At 40.8% G+C, this 14,713-nt stretch overlaps 1 protein-coding gene across 2 annotated transcripts in view; it reads left to right on the forward strand.

The window, feature by feature from the left end:
- The window catches only part of LOC137982528 (uncharacterized), a 19,950-nt gene extending 5,237 nt beyond the window's left edge, over nt 1-14,713 (forward strand). The window contains exons 1-7 of one of the 2 annotated variants that reach the window (XM_068829639.1): nt 34-189; nt 2,716-2,776; nt 5,372-5,681; nt 6,992-7,270; nt 10,608-10,747; nt 12,709-12,949; nt 14,426-14,713. In XM_068829639.1, coding sequence (XP_068685740.1) covers nt 2,753-2,776; nt 5,372-5,681; nt 6,992-7,270; nt 10,608-10,747; nt 12,709-12,949; nt 14,426-14,571 — 1,140 coding nt within the window. In that variant the 5' untranslated portion in view covers nt 34-189; nt 2,716-2,752 and the 3' untranslated portion in view covers nt 14,572-14,713. Of the gene's footprint in view, nt 1-33; nt 190-2,715; nt 2,777-5,371; nt 5,682-6,991; nt 7,271-10,607; nt 10,748-12,708; nt 12,950-14,425 lie in introns of those variants that run through there. The other variant, XM_068829638.1, reaches the window with a different exon arrangement.

Below are 14,713 nucleotides of genomic sequence, written 5' to 3' on the forward strand. Positions count from 1 at the left end.
TAAAAATAACAAGTTGTTTTTCTCTTCCCCCAAAAATATTAATATCGGAACAGTCTGAACGGTCTACAACAATGTGCTAAGAGTGTAAGGTCCCATCACTTCTTCTCACTCGCCAGTAGATTGTTCTTTCCTTGGACGAACTCCAGCCACATTCGAAGTTTTGTGAACTTCGCGAGATAGAGGCCTTAAGTAAGTCAGCAACCATGTCCTCACTTCTGCAATATTTCAATTCAGTATTACGCTTAGTGACTCGCTCACGAACCAAGTGATACTTGATGTAAACAAATTTCTACTTTCTAAAGAAACACGGTGGCCTCATGGTTGGTGTGCTCGACTCCGGATCGAGTGGTTCGGTTTCGGGTCCTGGCCGGGGACATTGTGTTGTGTTCTTGGGAAGGACACTTAACTCCCACGGTGCCTCTCTCCACCCAGGTGTATAAATGGGAGAAATGCTCGGGGTAACCCTGCGATGGACTGGGATCCCATCCATGGGGAGTAAAAAAATACTCCTAGTCGCTTCATGCCACAGAAACCGAGATAAGCTCCCGCTCTGATGGGCCACTTGGCTCGTAAACATTGTGCTGCGTCAGTGGAAGAGTGAAACAGGAAAAGTTGGTTTTATAAAACGTGTTGATAAAGGTCAAATTACCACCGTGAACGATTTGGAAAGCTGACGTTTCGAGCATTAGCCCTTCGTCAGAGCGAAGGGCTAACGCTCAAAACGTCGGCGTCTCGGCCTTTCAGGCTAACGAAACGGCGTTTCGAGCTAATGCTCGAAACGTCATCTTTCCAAATCGTTCACGGTGGTAATTCGACCTTTATCAACACGTTTGATAAAACCAAATTTTCCTGATATCTGCTGTAATGAGACATGTTTTGTGCGTCTATGAAACTGTAGATTCTTGGACATGCAAATAGCAGATTGGTTATCCTGGAATACCAAGGTTGCTGCAGTGTGCTTGATTCCTAGGTCTGATAGAAGTTGTCTCATCCAAACTGCTTGTTGAGATGCGCTTGCCAATGCCATGTATTCATTTTAAGCGGTTGACAGAGCGAAACTTGACTGTTTCTTACCTCTTCAACTGACTGCTGCTCCTCCCGTCTAAAAAACGTAACCAGAGGTAGACTTGCGATCATCCAGCCCAGTCTGTATCGGAGTAACCCACGCAGCCTTTCATCTCTTCTCTGCTGTAGAGCAGCCCTCCATTGAGATATCGCATGATCTGTTTAACTGCTGTCCAGTGCTGATTTGTGGGCTCTGAGCAGAATCTCGCAACATTAGTCACAGCGTGAGTAATCTCTGGCCTTGTTCTAGTTGATAAAATTGCAGGCTTCCGATGACGGACTCGTACTTTGCTTGATTTCAGCTCCTCCCTGTCGTCTACAGCTTTGACTAATTTCGAACCCAAGTCGACTGGCATTGTGACTGGTGTGGAGGTCTCCACATCAAACCTCTTCAGAACACTTCTCGTGAATGCTGGGTAGCCTATCCACACTTCTCCATCATTCAAGTTTTGAATGATTTTGACACCCAAGAAATGATGAGCCTCGCCCACATCCTTCATTACAAACTGTTTGGCAAGTTCTTCCTTGATTTCTGCCATTCGCTTCTCAATCTTACAGACTGGTAGTAAATCGTCAACATGCACAAGGATAATCCCATCTTCTTCAGCTTGTTGTCCAGCACAGTATTCCAGCATCTTGGAGACTGCTTGAGGCTACAGATACTTCGATTCAGTTTGCACACTAACTCTTCTTTGCCGTTAACCTCAAAACCCTCCGTCGTTTTCATATACAGTACACCTCCTCCCGTCGATTTCCATTTAAGAATGTAGTGGTCACATCCATCTGATGTAACCGTAAACCTAGGGCATCAAAAATCTCGATCATTGCCCTTAGATGCCTTTGTACCGAGTTCCCTTTCTTTAACCCCAACGAGTATAGTTTACGACGCAAGGCTACAATAGCTTGTTGGCCCATGGTTTCTTCTGAAACTGATCAGAAAGTTTCTCCTATGCAGGGAAGGGATCGTCTGGGTCTCTAATCAAACAACATAATGATGGATCTATTGACAACACTACAGTAACCAGAGCGCGATCTCTTCTAGCCATGAACTTTCAATATTTCGCAGCTTCTTCCTCATAGGGGGGCATCCTCTTTTCCACTCAGGATATCCCTGAGTTCGTCTCTCATCATTACCATTCTGCACTGCGCTTTGCATTTTAGGATAGTTTTTTTTCCCATTCAGTGGAACTATCGTAACGGTTCTCAATTCACTTGTCATATTTCCAATGCAAATTTCTTGTGATACTATAAACTTTCAGAGGTCAGGTTACTGAGAGTTCAAAGTGGCAATGCGACGACGTAATTTCTCTTCTTCGCGCTTGTTCGTCTGGGCCCATAACCCGTCGAAAATCTCGAGAGACTCCGCAAGACACAGCTGACAATTTTAACAGTTTAATTATACTCAAACACTGAGGAAATAAAAATGGAAAGACTTCGTATTTTTGTGCAACTGCCGCTTATCAACTCGATCTATAAATTTTCTAAAACTAGTAAACAATACATCATGTAAGATAGCACGAAAGTGAGGATTACACGTGGACATCTGAAAATAAAGAGATAATAGTAGTGTTATCCAAGTCACTCCCCTTTCCATACCTGTTTCTCTTGCTATCTATCGACATTAACTACTGTTTTTTCTTTGTATTACAGACAATTTCGACAAGGAGGTAAATACCGAAGATAGAAAATGGCAGCAGATAAAGAAGCGTATGTAAGTACATAAAGTTATTGCAACATACATATTTGATGGCTTTTTATCGCAAAAGGGTGAGAATAAAATAATAAGATTATGCAGCACAAATGCTCAAAAGAAATGGTTTATTTTTTTGCAATGAGAAATGGTCAATGCGTGAGATAGCGAGTGAGTGAGTGAGTGAGTGAGTAACAGTAACAGTAAATCTTTACTGCGCCTTACTCTCCAAAGGGAGGTATCGGTCTCGTTACAATAAAGGTGATAATATCTACTAGAATAACTAATTAACTTAAAGATCATACAATTACTTGTAATACAATTGGTATAAAATTATTTTTAATTATTTTGCATTTAGGATGTCTTTTCTCTTCTGAAACATTAAATATGTGTATTTATCTACTATCTTTGAGGTGGTTTCGTTTCTAGGGTAAGTAAATACCGTATCTTATCCTCATCATTAAGGCTTTTGAAAACATCGTGTGTTGAAAGGAGAGAATGGAGCTCATTTCTAATGTTATCGTACCCTGGGCAATAAATACATCAAGAAGTGCCGCTCGTCTTCTATATAGCCTCTATTGCAGACTAGACACGTTCTTCCATCTACTGGGATTGGTGCACCTCTATTTTCGTATTTCCCAGTCTGTATTCGCAAGCTATGAACCCCCAGACGCAATTTTGTCATACTTATTCTATTTGCTGGGTTTCTGATAGTTTTGAGATAGTCTTCCAATTGATAATCGAATTTGACTTCTTTGTGTGTAAATTTCTCTCTAGAGCCTTCGGAAGTGTTGTTGCGAGCCTTCAGCCAATTTCGAATGTACTCCTTTTGAAACTGTTTTTTTATGGAGGAACGAGCATTCTTGATGTGTAGTTGGCTTGATGTGTTGCTTGTAGAGTGCATTCGTATAGTTTCGTCATTATTTAATACATCAAAAAATCGTCTGCGACTTTTTGCGTGATGAAATGCTTCCTTTAATAGAGGATTGGCTGTTTTATGCTGTAATCTAAGCGAGTAACTAAATATTGAAGCTTTTAATTCTTTACTTAAAGGGTACCGTCCAAGTTCTGCCCTACAGGCAATGCTCTCTGTGTACCATGGGGTATTTAGTGTTTGTTTACAGAACTTGATATGGACTTGTTCAATAGTGCTTTTGTCAAAATGGGTCTTATATGATAATAGCTCCGGTCCCCATATTTCGCATCCATATAGTAGTATAGGTTTGACAAGGGCATCAAAAAGCTTATTCTTAATTGTAATTGTGTGGTCGTATCCGAATTGGAGAACAATCGTTTCACTGTCGCAAGAACTTTAGAAGCGTTTTTGCTAAGGATGTCTCTTGCGTAGGTATAGCGACCAGATGAGGTCATTTCTATCCCCAAATATGTTTGTTTGTCGACGATAGGTAATGTTTCTGAACCATATTGTAGATTTTCATTGTTTTTGGTTTGACCGTTTCGACTAAAAATGATGATTTTTGATTTGTTGGTATTCACCTTGAGCTTCCATTCCTCTGCGTGCTTTTTAATAACGTTAATCGATTTCTGTAGTCCTTCTGGAGAGGGACTTAAAACTAACAAATCATCAGCATACATGAGGCAATTTAGAGAATGGCTTCCAATCATTACTCCTGGACAATGGTTGTCCCTAAAGTATTGCGGTAAGTTATTCATAAATAATGAAAATAAAACTGGACTTAAGCCATCACCTTGCCTTATTCCTTTGTTGCATGAGAACATTTCTGTGATAGAGCTTTCATCAGTTGTGACGCAACTTTTAATCGATGAGTACATGGATTTAATGACTTCAAAGAATTTGCCTTTAACTCCATACTGGTAGAGTTTATATATCAGCCCGGACTCCAACACGCTATCAAACGCATTTTCATAATCGATGAAGCCAACACAAAGTTTCTTATGTTGTTAATTTTGTATGCTTATTAATGAGTTGCTGTAGGATAAATAAACTGTCTGTTGTTCGGGAATTTGGGCGAAATCCAAACTGTTCTGGATTGAGAATGTTATGTTCGATAAACTTGTTCAGCCTGGATTGTAAGATTGATGTAAATAGTTTTCCTAAACAGCTCGTCAATGTGATTCCTCTATAATTTGCTGGAGATCGCTTATCACCCTTTCTTTTATATATCGGTTTTATAACACCTATGTTCCAATGGGTTGGGAATGTTCCACTGTCTAGTATATCATTGAACAGTTTTTCTAATGAAGGCATTAGATAATAGCGTCCGTGTTTAATCATTTCATTAAGGATACAATCCATACCCGAAGCTCCCTTCAACTTGAGTTTTGATATTTGTTCATGGATTTCGTTGGTCGTAATAGCTTGTCCTAAAATGTCGTTATTCGGTGAATTTTCGTTTTCCAAGTCAATATCTTCATTTGAAAAGTCCGAAGTGGTGTGCGGTTCCTGGTTATCATATAATAATTTCTGATAATGACATATCCAATCTTCTGACGAAACAGAGGTTTCCTCTTCGACAGCATCGCTTTTTCTGAGTTGATTAATATACCTCCAGAAATCTTGACTGTGTTTTGGGTGTAAAGCCAAGGATTTCCCGTGTGAGAGATAACATCGTCTTTTTCTTGTAACCATTTCAGTCCCCTCACAGTCATATCCCATATGGCAAAGATGGATCTGGTTACTACTCAAACAATGCTGAAATTTGCTCAAATACGATTATGATATCCGCGCCTCTCATGTTGGACGCCATTAGATCGACCACCGTGGAGCCTGGATCTGTCTTCACCATTGTTGACTACGGCTGCGCAGACGGTGGAACGTCTATGCCACTCATGTACGCATGCGTTGAAGAGCTTAGAAAGATTCATGGAGACAGTCTACCAATTCAAGTGGTTTATGAGGATCAACCTGTCAATGATTTCAAGTCCTTGTTCCTACGTTTGCACGGCAAGTGTACATCGCTTGGCGAGGTTCAATATTCTCCTTTTCCCAGGATTTCTTAATAACTATCACTTAAGTGATTTTAGTGGTACTGTGGGAAAAACGGAAATTAAAGGGAAATAGCCAAACCCTCAGTTGCTCAAGATTTTGTTTGTTCTTGGGCTATGCATTTCCTTGACATCTTCTGTGTAATTATTGTTAGACTACATTTAGTTTAGTATTCGATGCTAAATCCAGGCCGTTTGGCTAATTCTGATTATTAAATTCTAAACCTCGGATAATGCAATTCTAGCTTTTTCATTTGTTCACTGGATCTCGGGTATCAGCCATTATACCTGCGTTTGACCTTTTATGGAAATGAATGCGGCAAGTGTCACTCAGCATAGCATTTTTGACGCCCGGATGTTACATCACTTTCCGGTTTAGCAAAACCGAAGGCTGAGAATTTAATAAAACAATTATTCCATGAGACCTTTGTTGGATACAAGATTGGTAATGGCCAACTCGGCACTACGCGCCTCGTTGACTATTTACCATCTCGTATCCAAAGCGGGCTCATGCAATAATTGTTAATTAGCGTTGTCTTTAGTAAATTGGCTCGTGGCTTAGCCTGCAGTCAAGAAAAACTCAAGCGTCTTGAGTCAATCCTTCCCATCAATTCATACATAATTAGATCCACGAAACAATCGCAATTGTTTTTACTTCTGCAAGAGTACAAAGATAATCTCACGGTTAAAACGTTATTTATTATATAGCAAGCAATTCTGAGCCTAAATGGGATACTCTGATTGGCTGGTTATTGGTCGGGATACACAAAAAGTCTTAGAAGCGGAATTTAATTTTTCATCTCAACAGTAAGCGGAATTTAGTTAGGTTACTGTTCAAAGTTCGTTGGTGGAAGACGAAGATTACGAACATTCACCAAACGGAGAAGTGTCGGATAGCCCAAAGAAACGATGCCATATAATGAGAAACTTACTAAACTCACTTGCTCGGGACCGTACTGAGGAATATTAGGGAGTTTAAGCATGCGCCTCGGAAGGCAACCGGAAGTGAGCTGTTTTCAATTTTAACCTGTCTTGTCACTACCACCTTTATATTGCTAAGTATCTTTCCTCCATTGGAGATGATTAGGTTAAAAATCTGGGAGACACTACTGTCCTGGCATGCGAAATGTTCATTTCCGGTTGCCGTCCGCGGCTCAAAACGGCGGGTGCTTAAACTCCCTATTCCTATTGGCCCTCGCCCACGACGTCAGGCCAACGTTCCTCAATACGGCCCTCGCGATTGGTTAGTAAGAGGTTACTCCTTTGCAGATTTGATGCCAGGTCCAAAAAGCTATTTTCTTGACTTTTCCAATGTTTTCGCCACGGCCTGTGGTACAAGCTTTTACAGCCAGTGTCTACCTTCTAACTCAGTCCAGCTGGGATTTTCCTCAACTGCTATGCACTGGTTGCGTGACAAGCCACGTGACGTAAAAGGAGCATTCTGCCACATGTTCGTCGAAGACAAAGAGACTGCTGAGAAGCTAAAGAAACAAGCTGCGGATGACTGGGAGTTACTGATGCTGCAAAGAACCAAGGAGATGTCGCCGGGTAAATAATCAGTGTGTGATGCTTCAGTGACTTAGAAGAAGTAAAAAAGATCAAGTCGCATTCCCTTTTTCATTGTTACAAAAAAAGGAATGCGATCTCCCTTTTGAAAAATGACTATATTCTAAAGATTCTTGATGTGATCGAGGGCCCGTTGGGAAACCAAATGCAATTACTTTATGTGTGAGTTTAAGTGGTTGATGAAGACTATAAGCTAGGCAAAATTTATAGTTGCGTGCCCAATGACCTGACCAATAAATGACAGCTAGGCTACCGAGGACTTGAAATTGATACATGAAAATTGAGACGGCCTGGGGCCTAGAATACAAATACGTCTTCAGAGATTAATTATTCCATTTAAAGAGTAAGGGATTGGTTTAGTTCACCTGTGAAATGTGGCATTTGCTTCTTTGTCCTGGAACTTTCCTTATGACCACTGTGCCGTAAGCCTTTCTAAAATCAGAGCAGCCTCAAAAGTTCTACCTTGATGGAATTCGAACCACCGGTTGAGTTTAGCCCTGAGAAAGACTATTGTCTAAAAATGGTCACCAATAATGAACTTCCTTTAAGTGTGAAGTCTTCAATCTGGGACACTAATTGGAGACACTGTACATAGGAATCAAACCAAACATTATTATTTTTTTTTTTTAATATAAGGAAAGGGGAAACCTGATAATCAGGGCAAAACCTTTTGAAGCAGATAGACAGGGAACAGGGATTGCGCCGTGGTGAGATCACCCGCCCCCCATCAATATGGCCCGTGTTCGATTCCCAGACTTCGCATCAGATGGGTGTTGACGTTGTTGGTTCTCTACTCTGTTCCGAGAGGTTTTTTGTTCTGGTACCGCGGTTTTGCCCTCTCCTTGAAAATCAACCAATGTTGTCATATGTATTAATTTGACTTCATTTGATTTCATTTGATTTGTGCACGACCCCACGAGCTATTCAGCCTTAAACGCTTCTTCTTCTTCTTCTTCTTCTTCTGATGATGATGATGATGATGATGATAATGATTTACCTTTCCATACAGCTTACATATGCTGGGTTGGGCCTAGAAACAACTTGCTACCCCTGTAATCTAAGGTCCTACGCCTCATTCACATCTGACACGTTTCTGATTCTTCTCGCTCACTTGTTTCCACCGTTATTACTATATCAATCTTTTCTAAAAATCCCTTCAGTTTTCTTGATACAGTCGCCAATGCGCCAATAAATACTGGTACAACTTCGACTTTTTTTAAGGCCCACACTCTGATGATTTCCCTCTTTAGATCTTGGTATTTTGTGATCTTTTCCAGTTCTTGCTCTCCAAATCTATTATCACCTGGTATCGCTCTATTTACTTTACTAGTGTCGTTCTCTTTACTTTATCTATTAGAATCAAATAAGGTCTTTTATGTGGTGATCACGTTGGATATTAAAATCCCACAATATTTTGTATGTGTTACTTTCTGACACACTTGGTGGTTAGTGGTTTGTGGCTGGTTCGTGCCATTTGTCAGCACTTTCAAGGTCATGTTTTCTACATAATTTCCAATGATTTATTCGAGCTACGTTATCATGTCTTCCTTTGTATTTCCTCCGAGCAAGCTTACAACATTCGCTAATCAGCTGAGAAATAGTTTCCCCTTTTTGTCTACACGCTCTGTATGGCGGCGATCCAGCTGTTTTATCAAGATGAAATTTGACATAGTTTGTCCTGAGGGCTTGTTCCTGTGCTGCAAATATCAATGTTTCAGTGCTGGGTTTTAGACCAGATTTGGCTAACCAACTCCACGTTAGTTGTTTTTCCACGTCCTCTCCATGTTCTCTAATAAATTGCCAATACATCTTTTAAGTCTCCATGTTATTTTCCTGATCCTATTCTTAGATTCTTCTCAATACACTCCTCAGATTTTATTACATTGTCTAATCTCACGCAAAATTCTCCTTCTTCTTCTTCTTCTTCTTCTTCTTCTTCTTCTTCTTCTTCTTCTTATTATTATTATTATTATTATTATTATTATTATTATTATTATGCGCATACGTATTTTGAACGAGCTTTTTTTAAGCTCCTAGGACGCTATGTGGGTAAAGAATTGATTGATTGATGATTGATTGATTGATGGATTAATTATTGCTATGATTATTAGACAACTAACAAAGTCAACCCTGATATTACACCGAGTCTGGGAATCGAGCAAGGGCGTAGCCAGGGGGGGTCCTGGGGTGCCCGTGACTTCCCCTTTGTAAGCCGTTTTTTACTCAAACAACCTACAATATTCAGGTTGCGCAAACGCGAGTACCCTCTGTTTGACGGAGTGTGACCCCCCCTTTGAAAAATCCTGGCTACGCCCATGTCAAGCCCAGCTCTGCTCCACAATGTAAGGACAACCTTCGCAAAAGCGTCTTGTGAAAGTGTGGTGTTAACGGTGTAAGTGATTTTGTCGCTGACTGCATTTTTCCGGACGATCCAATGCTATCAAGATGTTTCACCTTTTTTTAGTCGTAACAATGCTTGTTAGTTCACTATTGTTACTAAGATAATTTTTGTTTTAGTCGCTTTATAAATCAGTCGAGCGGCCCGCTTTTCTGAGGCAGTCGTGTGTTGTCACGCAAAACAATAAAATGACCGAGGGAGGCTTGGAAAGAGAAGTGTAAGAAGGGACTGCACCCGTTGCAGTAACCGACGCGTTCCGAATGACCAAATCTGTTAATCTAATTAGTGAAAGTGATATGACAGTTGGTTCCGCCTTTTTATTGCTAATGTAGCTAAACACTCAAAATAACTTCAGTAACGCCGTGTATATGGAATATTTATAAATGTGCATGTCGAATCCAATCAACTATTCGGAAAGGAAACCGAAGAAAACTGATACATTTACTTTGAATTTAATGAGTGACACTCCAAAGAAGCCCGGTATAAAGAGCGGTAGAAAAGGTAAGCAGAGAGAGGCCTCAGATTTTAAATGTTAAATGTTAAATTGAATGTTGCAGTGTTTTGGCAAGTTTCGACGGTGTGATGTTCGTCCACAAAATATCAAGGTCAAATTCTTGTTTAGAACGGTCACTCGTCAATCATAAAGTCTGAAGTCAGAAGACAGAGCTTGTTCTGCAGAAATAATGACTCAATACTTGTGGTTTCTTCTCGAAGGCCATAGATATCTGGCCTTCGGTGACGCTGCAACGAGGAACTATTACCACGATCGGATAGAGTCATTTTATTTGTTTGCGTAACAAAACACGACTGCCTCAGAAAAGCGGGCCGCTCGACTGATTTATGAAGGGACTGCTCGCAGTCTGTTTTTGTTTGTTCAGGCTGGATGAGTGTAACTTGTGTGAATGTGTGTTTTAATTTAAGGGAGCACAAGGGTACATATTGAGATAGCCATAGACGAGGAAGGCCAATTGGTAGGAGTAACGAAGACAACCCCAGTTTCATGCTTTGCTCTGTTGAGGGATCTCTGGAAAGGCTTAGTGGCTGAAGGCTTAATCACTCAGGTAACCGGCCTCACTCCATAATTGGCATGGGTTCTTGTAGATTTTTTACTTTAAAGTTGGCTCCAATGAAAACAACGTGCATTGAACACGTGTGTTCTCCCTTCAAGGAAGTCTACACAGACAAACGGGACGGCGACTTCAACCCGGTTCGCTTTCCTGGCTCCAGGTCGTTTACATGCGATGTCTAACCAAAACCAGACTCACCAGAACGAACTCTCCCATGTACCATACCGATGATTATATTCTGGCTCATTAACTCGTGCCGGTATCGTATGAACACGACTGGAACGTGTACGCCATGCGCTGTTGTCGTTATTACATCAAAAACAATATTTCTTGATCCGCAATGGGAACGAAATGAAGGGAAAACGGTGCCACGAGATCCATGTCTCAAACAACAACAAAGCCGTACAGGAATGGCATACCCGTCAGTAAGAGTTAAAAATCACATGTTAACCCCCTCCCCCCTCCTTCTCCAGCCTAACCTATGCACATGGTACGCTCACACACGCATACGTTTATCCTCATGCTAGAAACACAGCATTTTCGTCCCCAGAGCTCTCCGTTTCTTTTGGCCAAGTCGTCGGCGAAACGAAGGCTCTGGTCGCAACCAATATCGGATGTCCGTAAATCTCGGATATCCGGCGGGACATGCACACTTCTTTAAAGTTTCAATAACCATGAGTAAGAGGAGAGATGGATGCTTCCTCAGTGGATCATTCCTAAGAAGTGTTTCAAAGGCGTTGATTGCGGTTGTCGGTTACCAAACAACAAAACAGGATGCATGGTTACGATCGAGAATGATCTCGTTGCAGGCGATGCAATAGGGAACTTAAGGTGGCTGAACACAGTTTTTGATACCTAATTTTTATTTACCTTTTTCTCTAAACTTCGGTTTTTTCATAGTTAAGCTGACGTATATGCCGTTTCCATGGCAACATGAAAAAATATAAACAAGTCTTTAAAATCGGTTTTGTTCATTTGCAGAAAATCTGGTCGTTAGATTTTCTTTATAATTTACATGCAACAAGCTTGTAACGATGCTCACAAGTTAACACTATTTTAATAGTAATTTGTAATTTTGTAATTTTGTAATTTGCCGTCGTCTGCAGAACAACAACGTGAAATAGCCAAATTTGAGGTTTTATCAAAGACGTCAGTACTTGAGGTCAGAGGATAAATTTTCTGCCTCAAAATAAGCACCGCTCTGACCAGTGTCATTCTTGAGGAACTACCACACTCTTGTCCTATTAGAAAGGTTAAAATAGTCACGAAATGATTACAATAACGCGAATTTATATTTTGAGATGACGTTCTCGTTGCCGTCGCCCTCGTCGTTGCTTAAGTTCTCTATTGATTTCGCGGCAACGTGTACTCCTTTTTCAGTGTAGTCGCCTTTTTTTTAAAGTTTTTATTTAATCTTTTGAGAAGTGCGCCAACAAGGGCTTGCCGCGTCCCATTTGTTCCCACCATATGGGCCGGAATTAAAATGTAATGCGTAGTGCTTGGACTTGTAATTTGTTCTGCGCATACAATTTTAATCAGCCAATGAAAAAAATTGAATTCTTAGGTGCGACCAGAGCCTTTCGTTTCGCCGACCACGTGACCAAAAGAAACGGGGGATGACACACAGCAGAGTTTTCTTGTAGTGTCTGCGAGCCAAAGGAAACTGTTTCGAGCCCCAGAAAAGATGTCAACCTTTAAAACTCTATACACACCTATCGTTAAGAATACGAGAGAAGGCCATGGGTCAAAAAATACTTCACTTGACTTTAAGCACTTTACAAGCATTCAAATTTATATGGGCTTAAGAACATCATTAAGCCCTGAGCTCTACTGAATGGATTGTAAGGCTCTTGTTCGCTCTTAGTCACGGGCTAGCTTCTCCCTGCAATCTTTTCTGAATTTTGTTTTAGCTTTACAAGCTTTGTCATGTTTTTTTTGTTTTTACACTTTTGTAGGAAGAATACGATAATACCTTTTTTTCATTTCGCATTCGCACCTTGGAGGAATTCAAAAAGCCATTTGATTGCGTGGATTCACCTGTTCGAAAGGCTGGTCTGTCACTGGTTTCCATGGAAATCAAAATGATTCCATGCCCTCTCAAGGCGAAATGGCTGAGGGAAGGTGGTGATCCGAAGGAGTATGCACAGTCTTATGTCCCAAATATAAGACGTTGGAGTAATGCTACTTTTATGGAAGGTAGGGCACAGCTAACATTTTGATCATTTGGTTTCCAATGCTACGAAACCAGGAAGGTGGCTCTCAAGTCACGAGCACGACACCAGGACAAAACAATTGTCATCAGGAATAAACAAGAATTTCCGCGCTCTGCACGAGCGGTTTAAGGTGGGCAGACAGGAGGGGTCATGTTGCAGGGACATGATCCAGCGACATGTTCCAGCGACAAAAAGGTGTGTAGTACACACTGAGGTGACATGCATTAGGGTCGTGTAGCGGGGACATGTAGCAGGGACAAAATCACAGCATTTGCACACACATGAAAATGTTGCGGGTACATGTCTCAGGGATGTGTTGCAGCAATATGTTGCAGCGACGTGTCCCATGGAGTTCAACTTGTTGAACTTCATGAGACACGTAGCGGGGACAAAATCACCCCCAAATTGGTTTTACACAATTATAAAAGTACCAGTTCACAAGAGGGGACATGTCGCTGCGACATATCCCTGAAACACGTACCCGTAACATTTTCATGTGTGTGCACATGTTGTGATTTTGTCCCTGCTACATGTCGCCTCAGAGTGCCCTACACAATTTTTTTTTTCGGTTGCTGCAACATGACCCCTCGTGTCTTCCCACCTTTACATTTTGGTGCATTCTTTTGTTATCTACCTAAACACGACGTAAAATAACCAAAATAATAGGCGGTTCTGTAAAGGACGAGAGCACGCTCTGAGAGGGATAAATTTCAGTTATCATACTGTTTATACCAATTCATGTGATGGACAGTTTTTACTCATTTTCAAAGTCAAATGACCTTAAATTATACAATCTTTTAAATTATCAAGATAACGACAAGTTATATTTTCAGGTATCTTCGTCGTGGTACTTGCTTCAAGCTCCATACTATACAATGTAAAATTCACGTTCTTTTATCTAAGACAAGAGCACTCCAGTTCAAGGAGAAAAGGAGTTTGTGATTTCATCCCTGATTTATGGAATTTAGATCTAAGGAGGCAGTGTGGCCTAGTGGTTAGGGCGCTTGCCTTGAGATCCGGAGATCCCGGGTTCAAGACCCGTTCTGACCACTCGTTGAATTTGATCCTGGTAGTCCCTGGTTCAACTTCCCAGCTGCACTTGTAAATAGACAACTGGTTTGCCTCCGGCCAGTCGGGATTCTTAACAGCTGTTGTTGTTGTTGTTGTTCTGTTCCGTCGTTCGTTGTTTCATTGGCCCTGAAAAGCTCCTATGGGGAGCAGTCAATTAAGCGTGTATTGTATTTTATAAGCAACCGTTTCAAAACATTTCCATTTAGGCAATTATGGTAGATATTGCAAATGTAGTACTAAAACAGAACTTGGAAATGTTTTGTAGCTGTTTGTCTTGTAACAGCAGTAACAAGAGGCGAATGATCTGTGTTTGAGACATTTGCTCCTCTAAAGCTCTCTCCTTATAACTCCCGTATGTTGTCTCTCTTTTTTGTCTTTTTTTTTCCAGGCCTTTCTGATTCAAGGTCAAACGAAGAAAAGGAGAAGATTGTCGATGAGCTTTTCAAACGGTACGAAAACGACGTCGCCAAGCGCCCTGGGGATCATGGGTTGGATTTCATCAGTGCTTATATGGTCATGAAAAAGGCCAAATGAACAATCTTTGCTTCCAGTTCAGAAATTATGTTAACTAATTTTAAGTTACCGTAAATGTGTGTGTTTCTATGAACAATCAGGTAAATGTGCGGTGCAAAAAATAAACAAATAAGTAAATAATAATAAATGTTTTAAAAATGTC

This window comes from Montipora foliosa, chromosome 13, assembly GCF_036669935.1.
Source record: "Montipora foliosa isolate CH-2021 chromosome 13, ASM3666993v2, whole genome shotgun sequence".
Lineage (NCBI taxonomy): Eukaryota > Metazoa > Cnidaria > Anthozoa > Scleractinia > Acroporidae > Montipora > Montipora foliosa.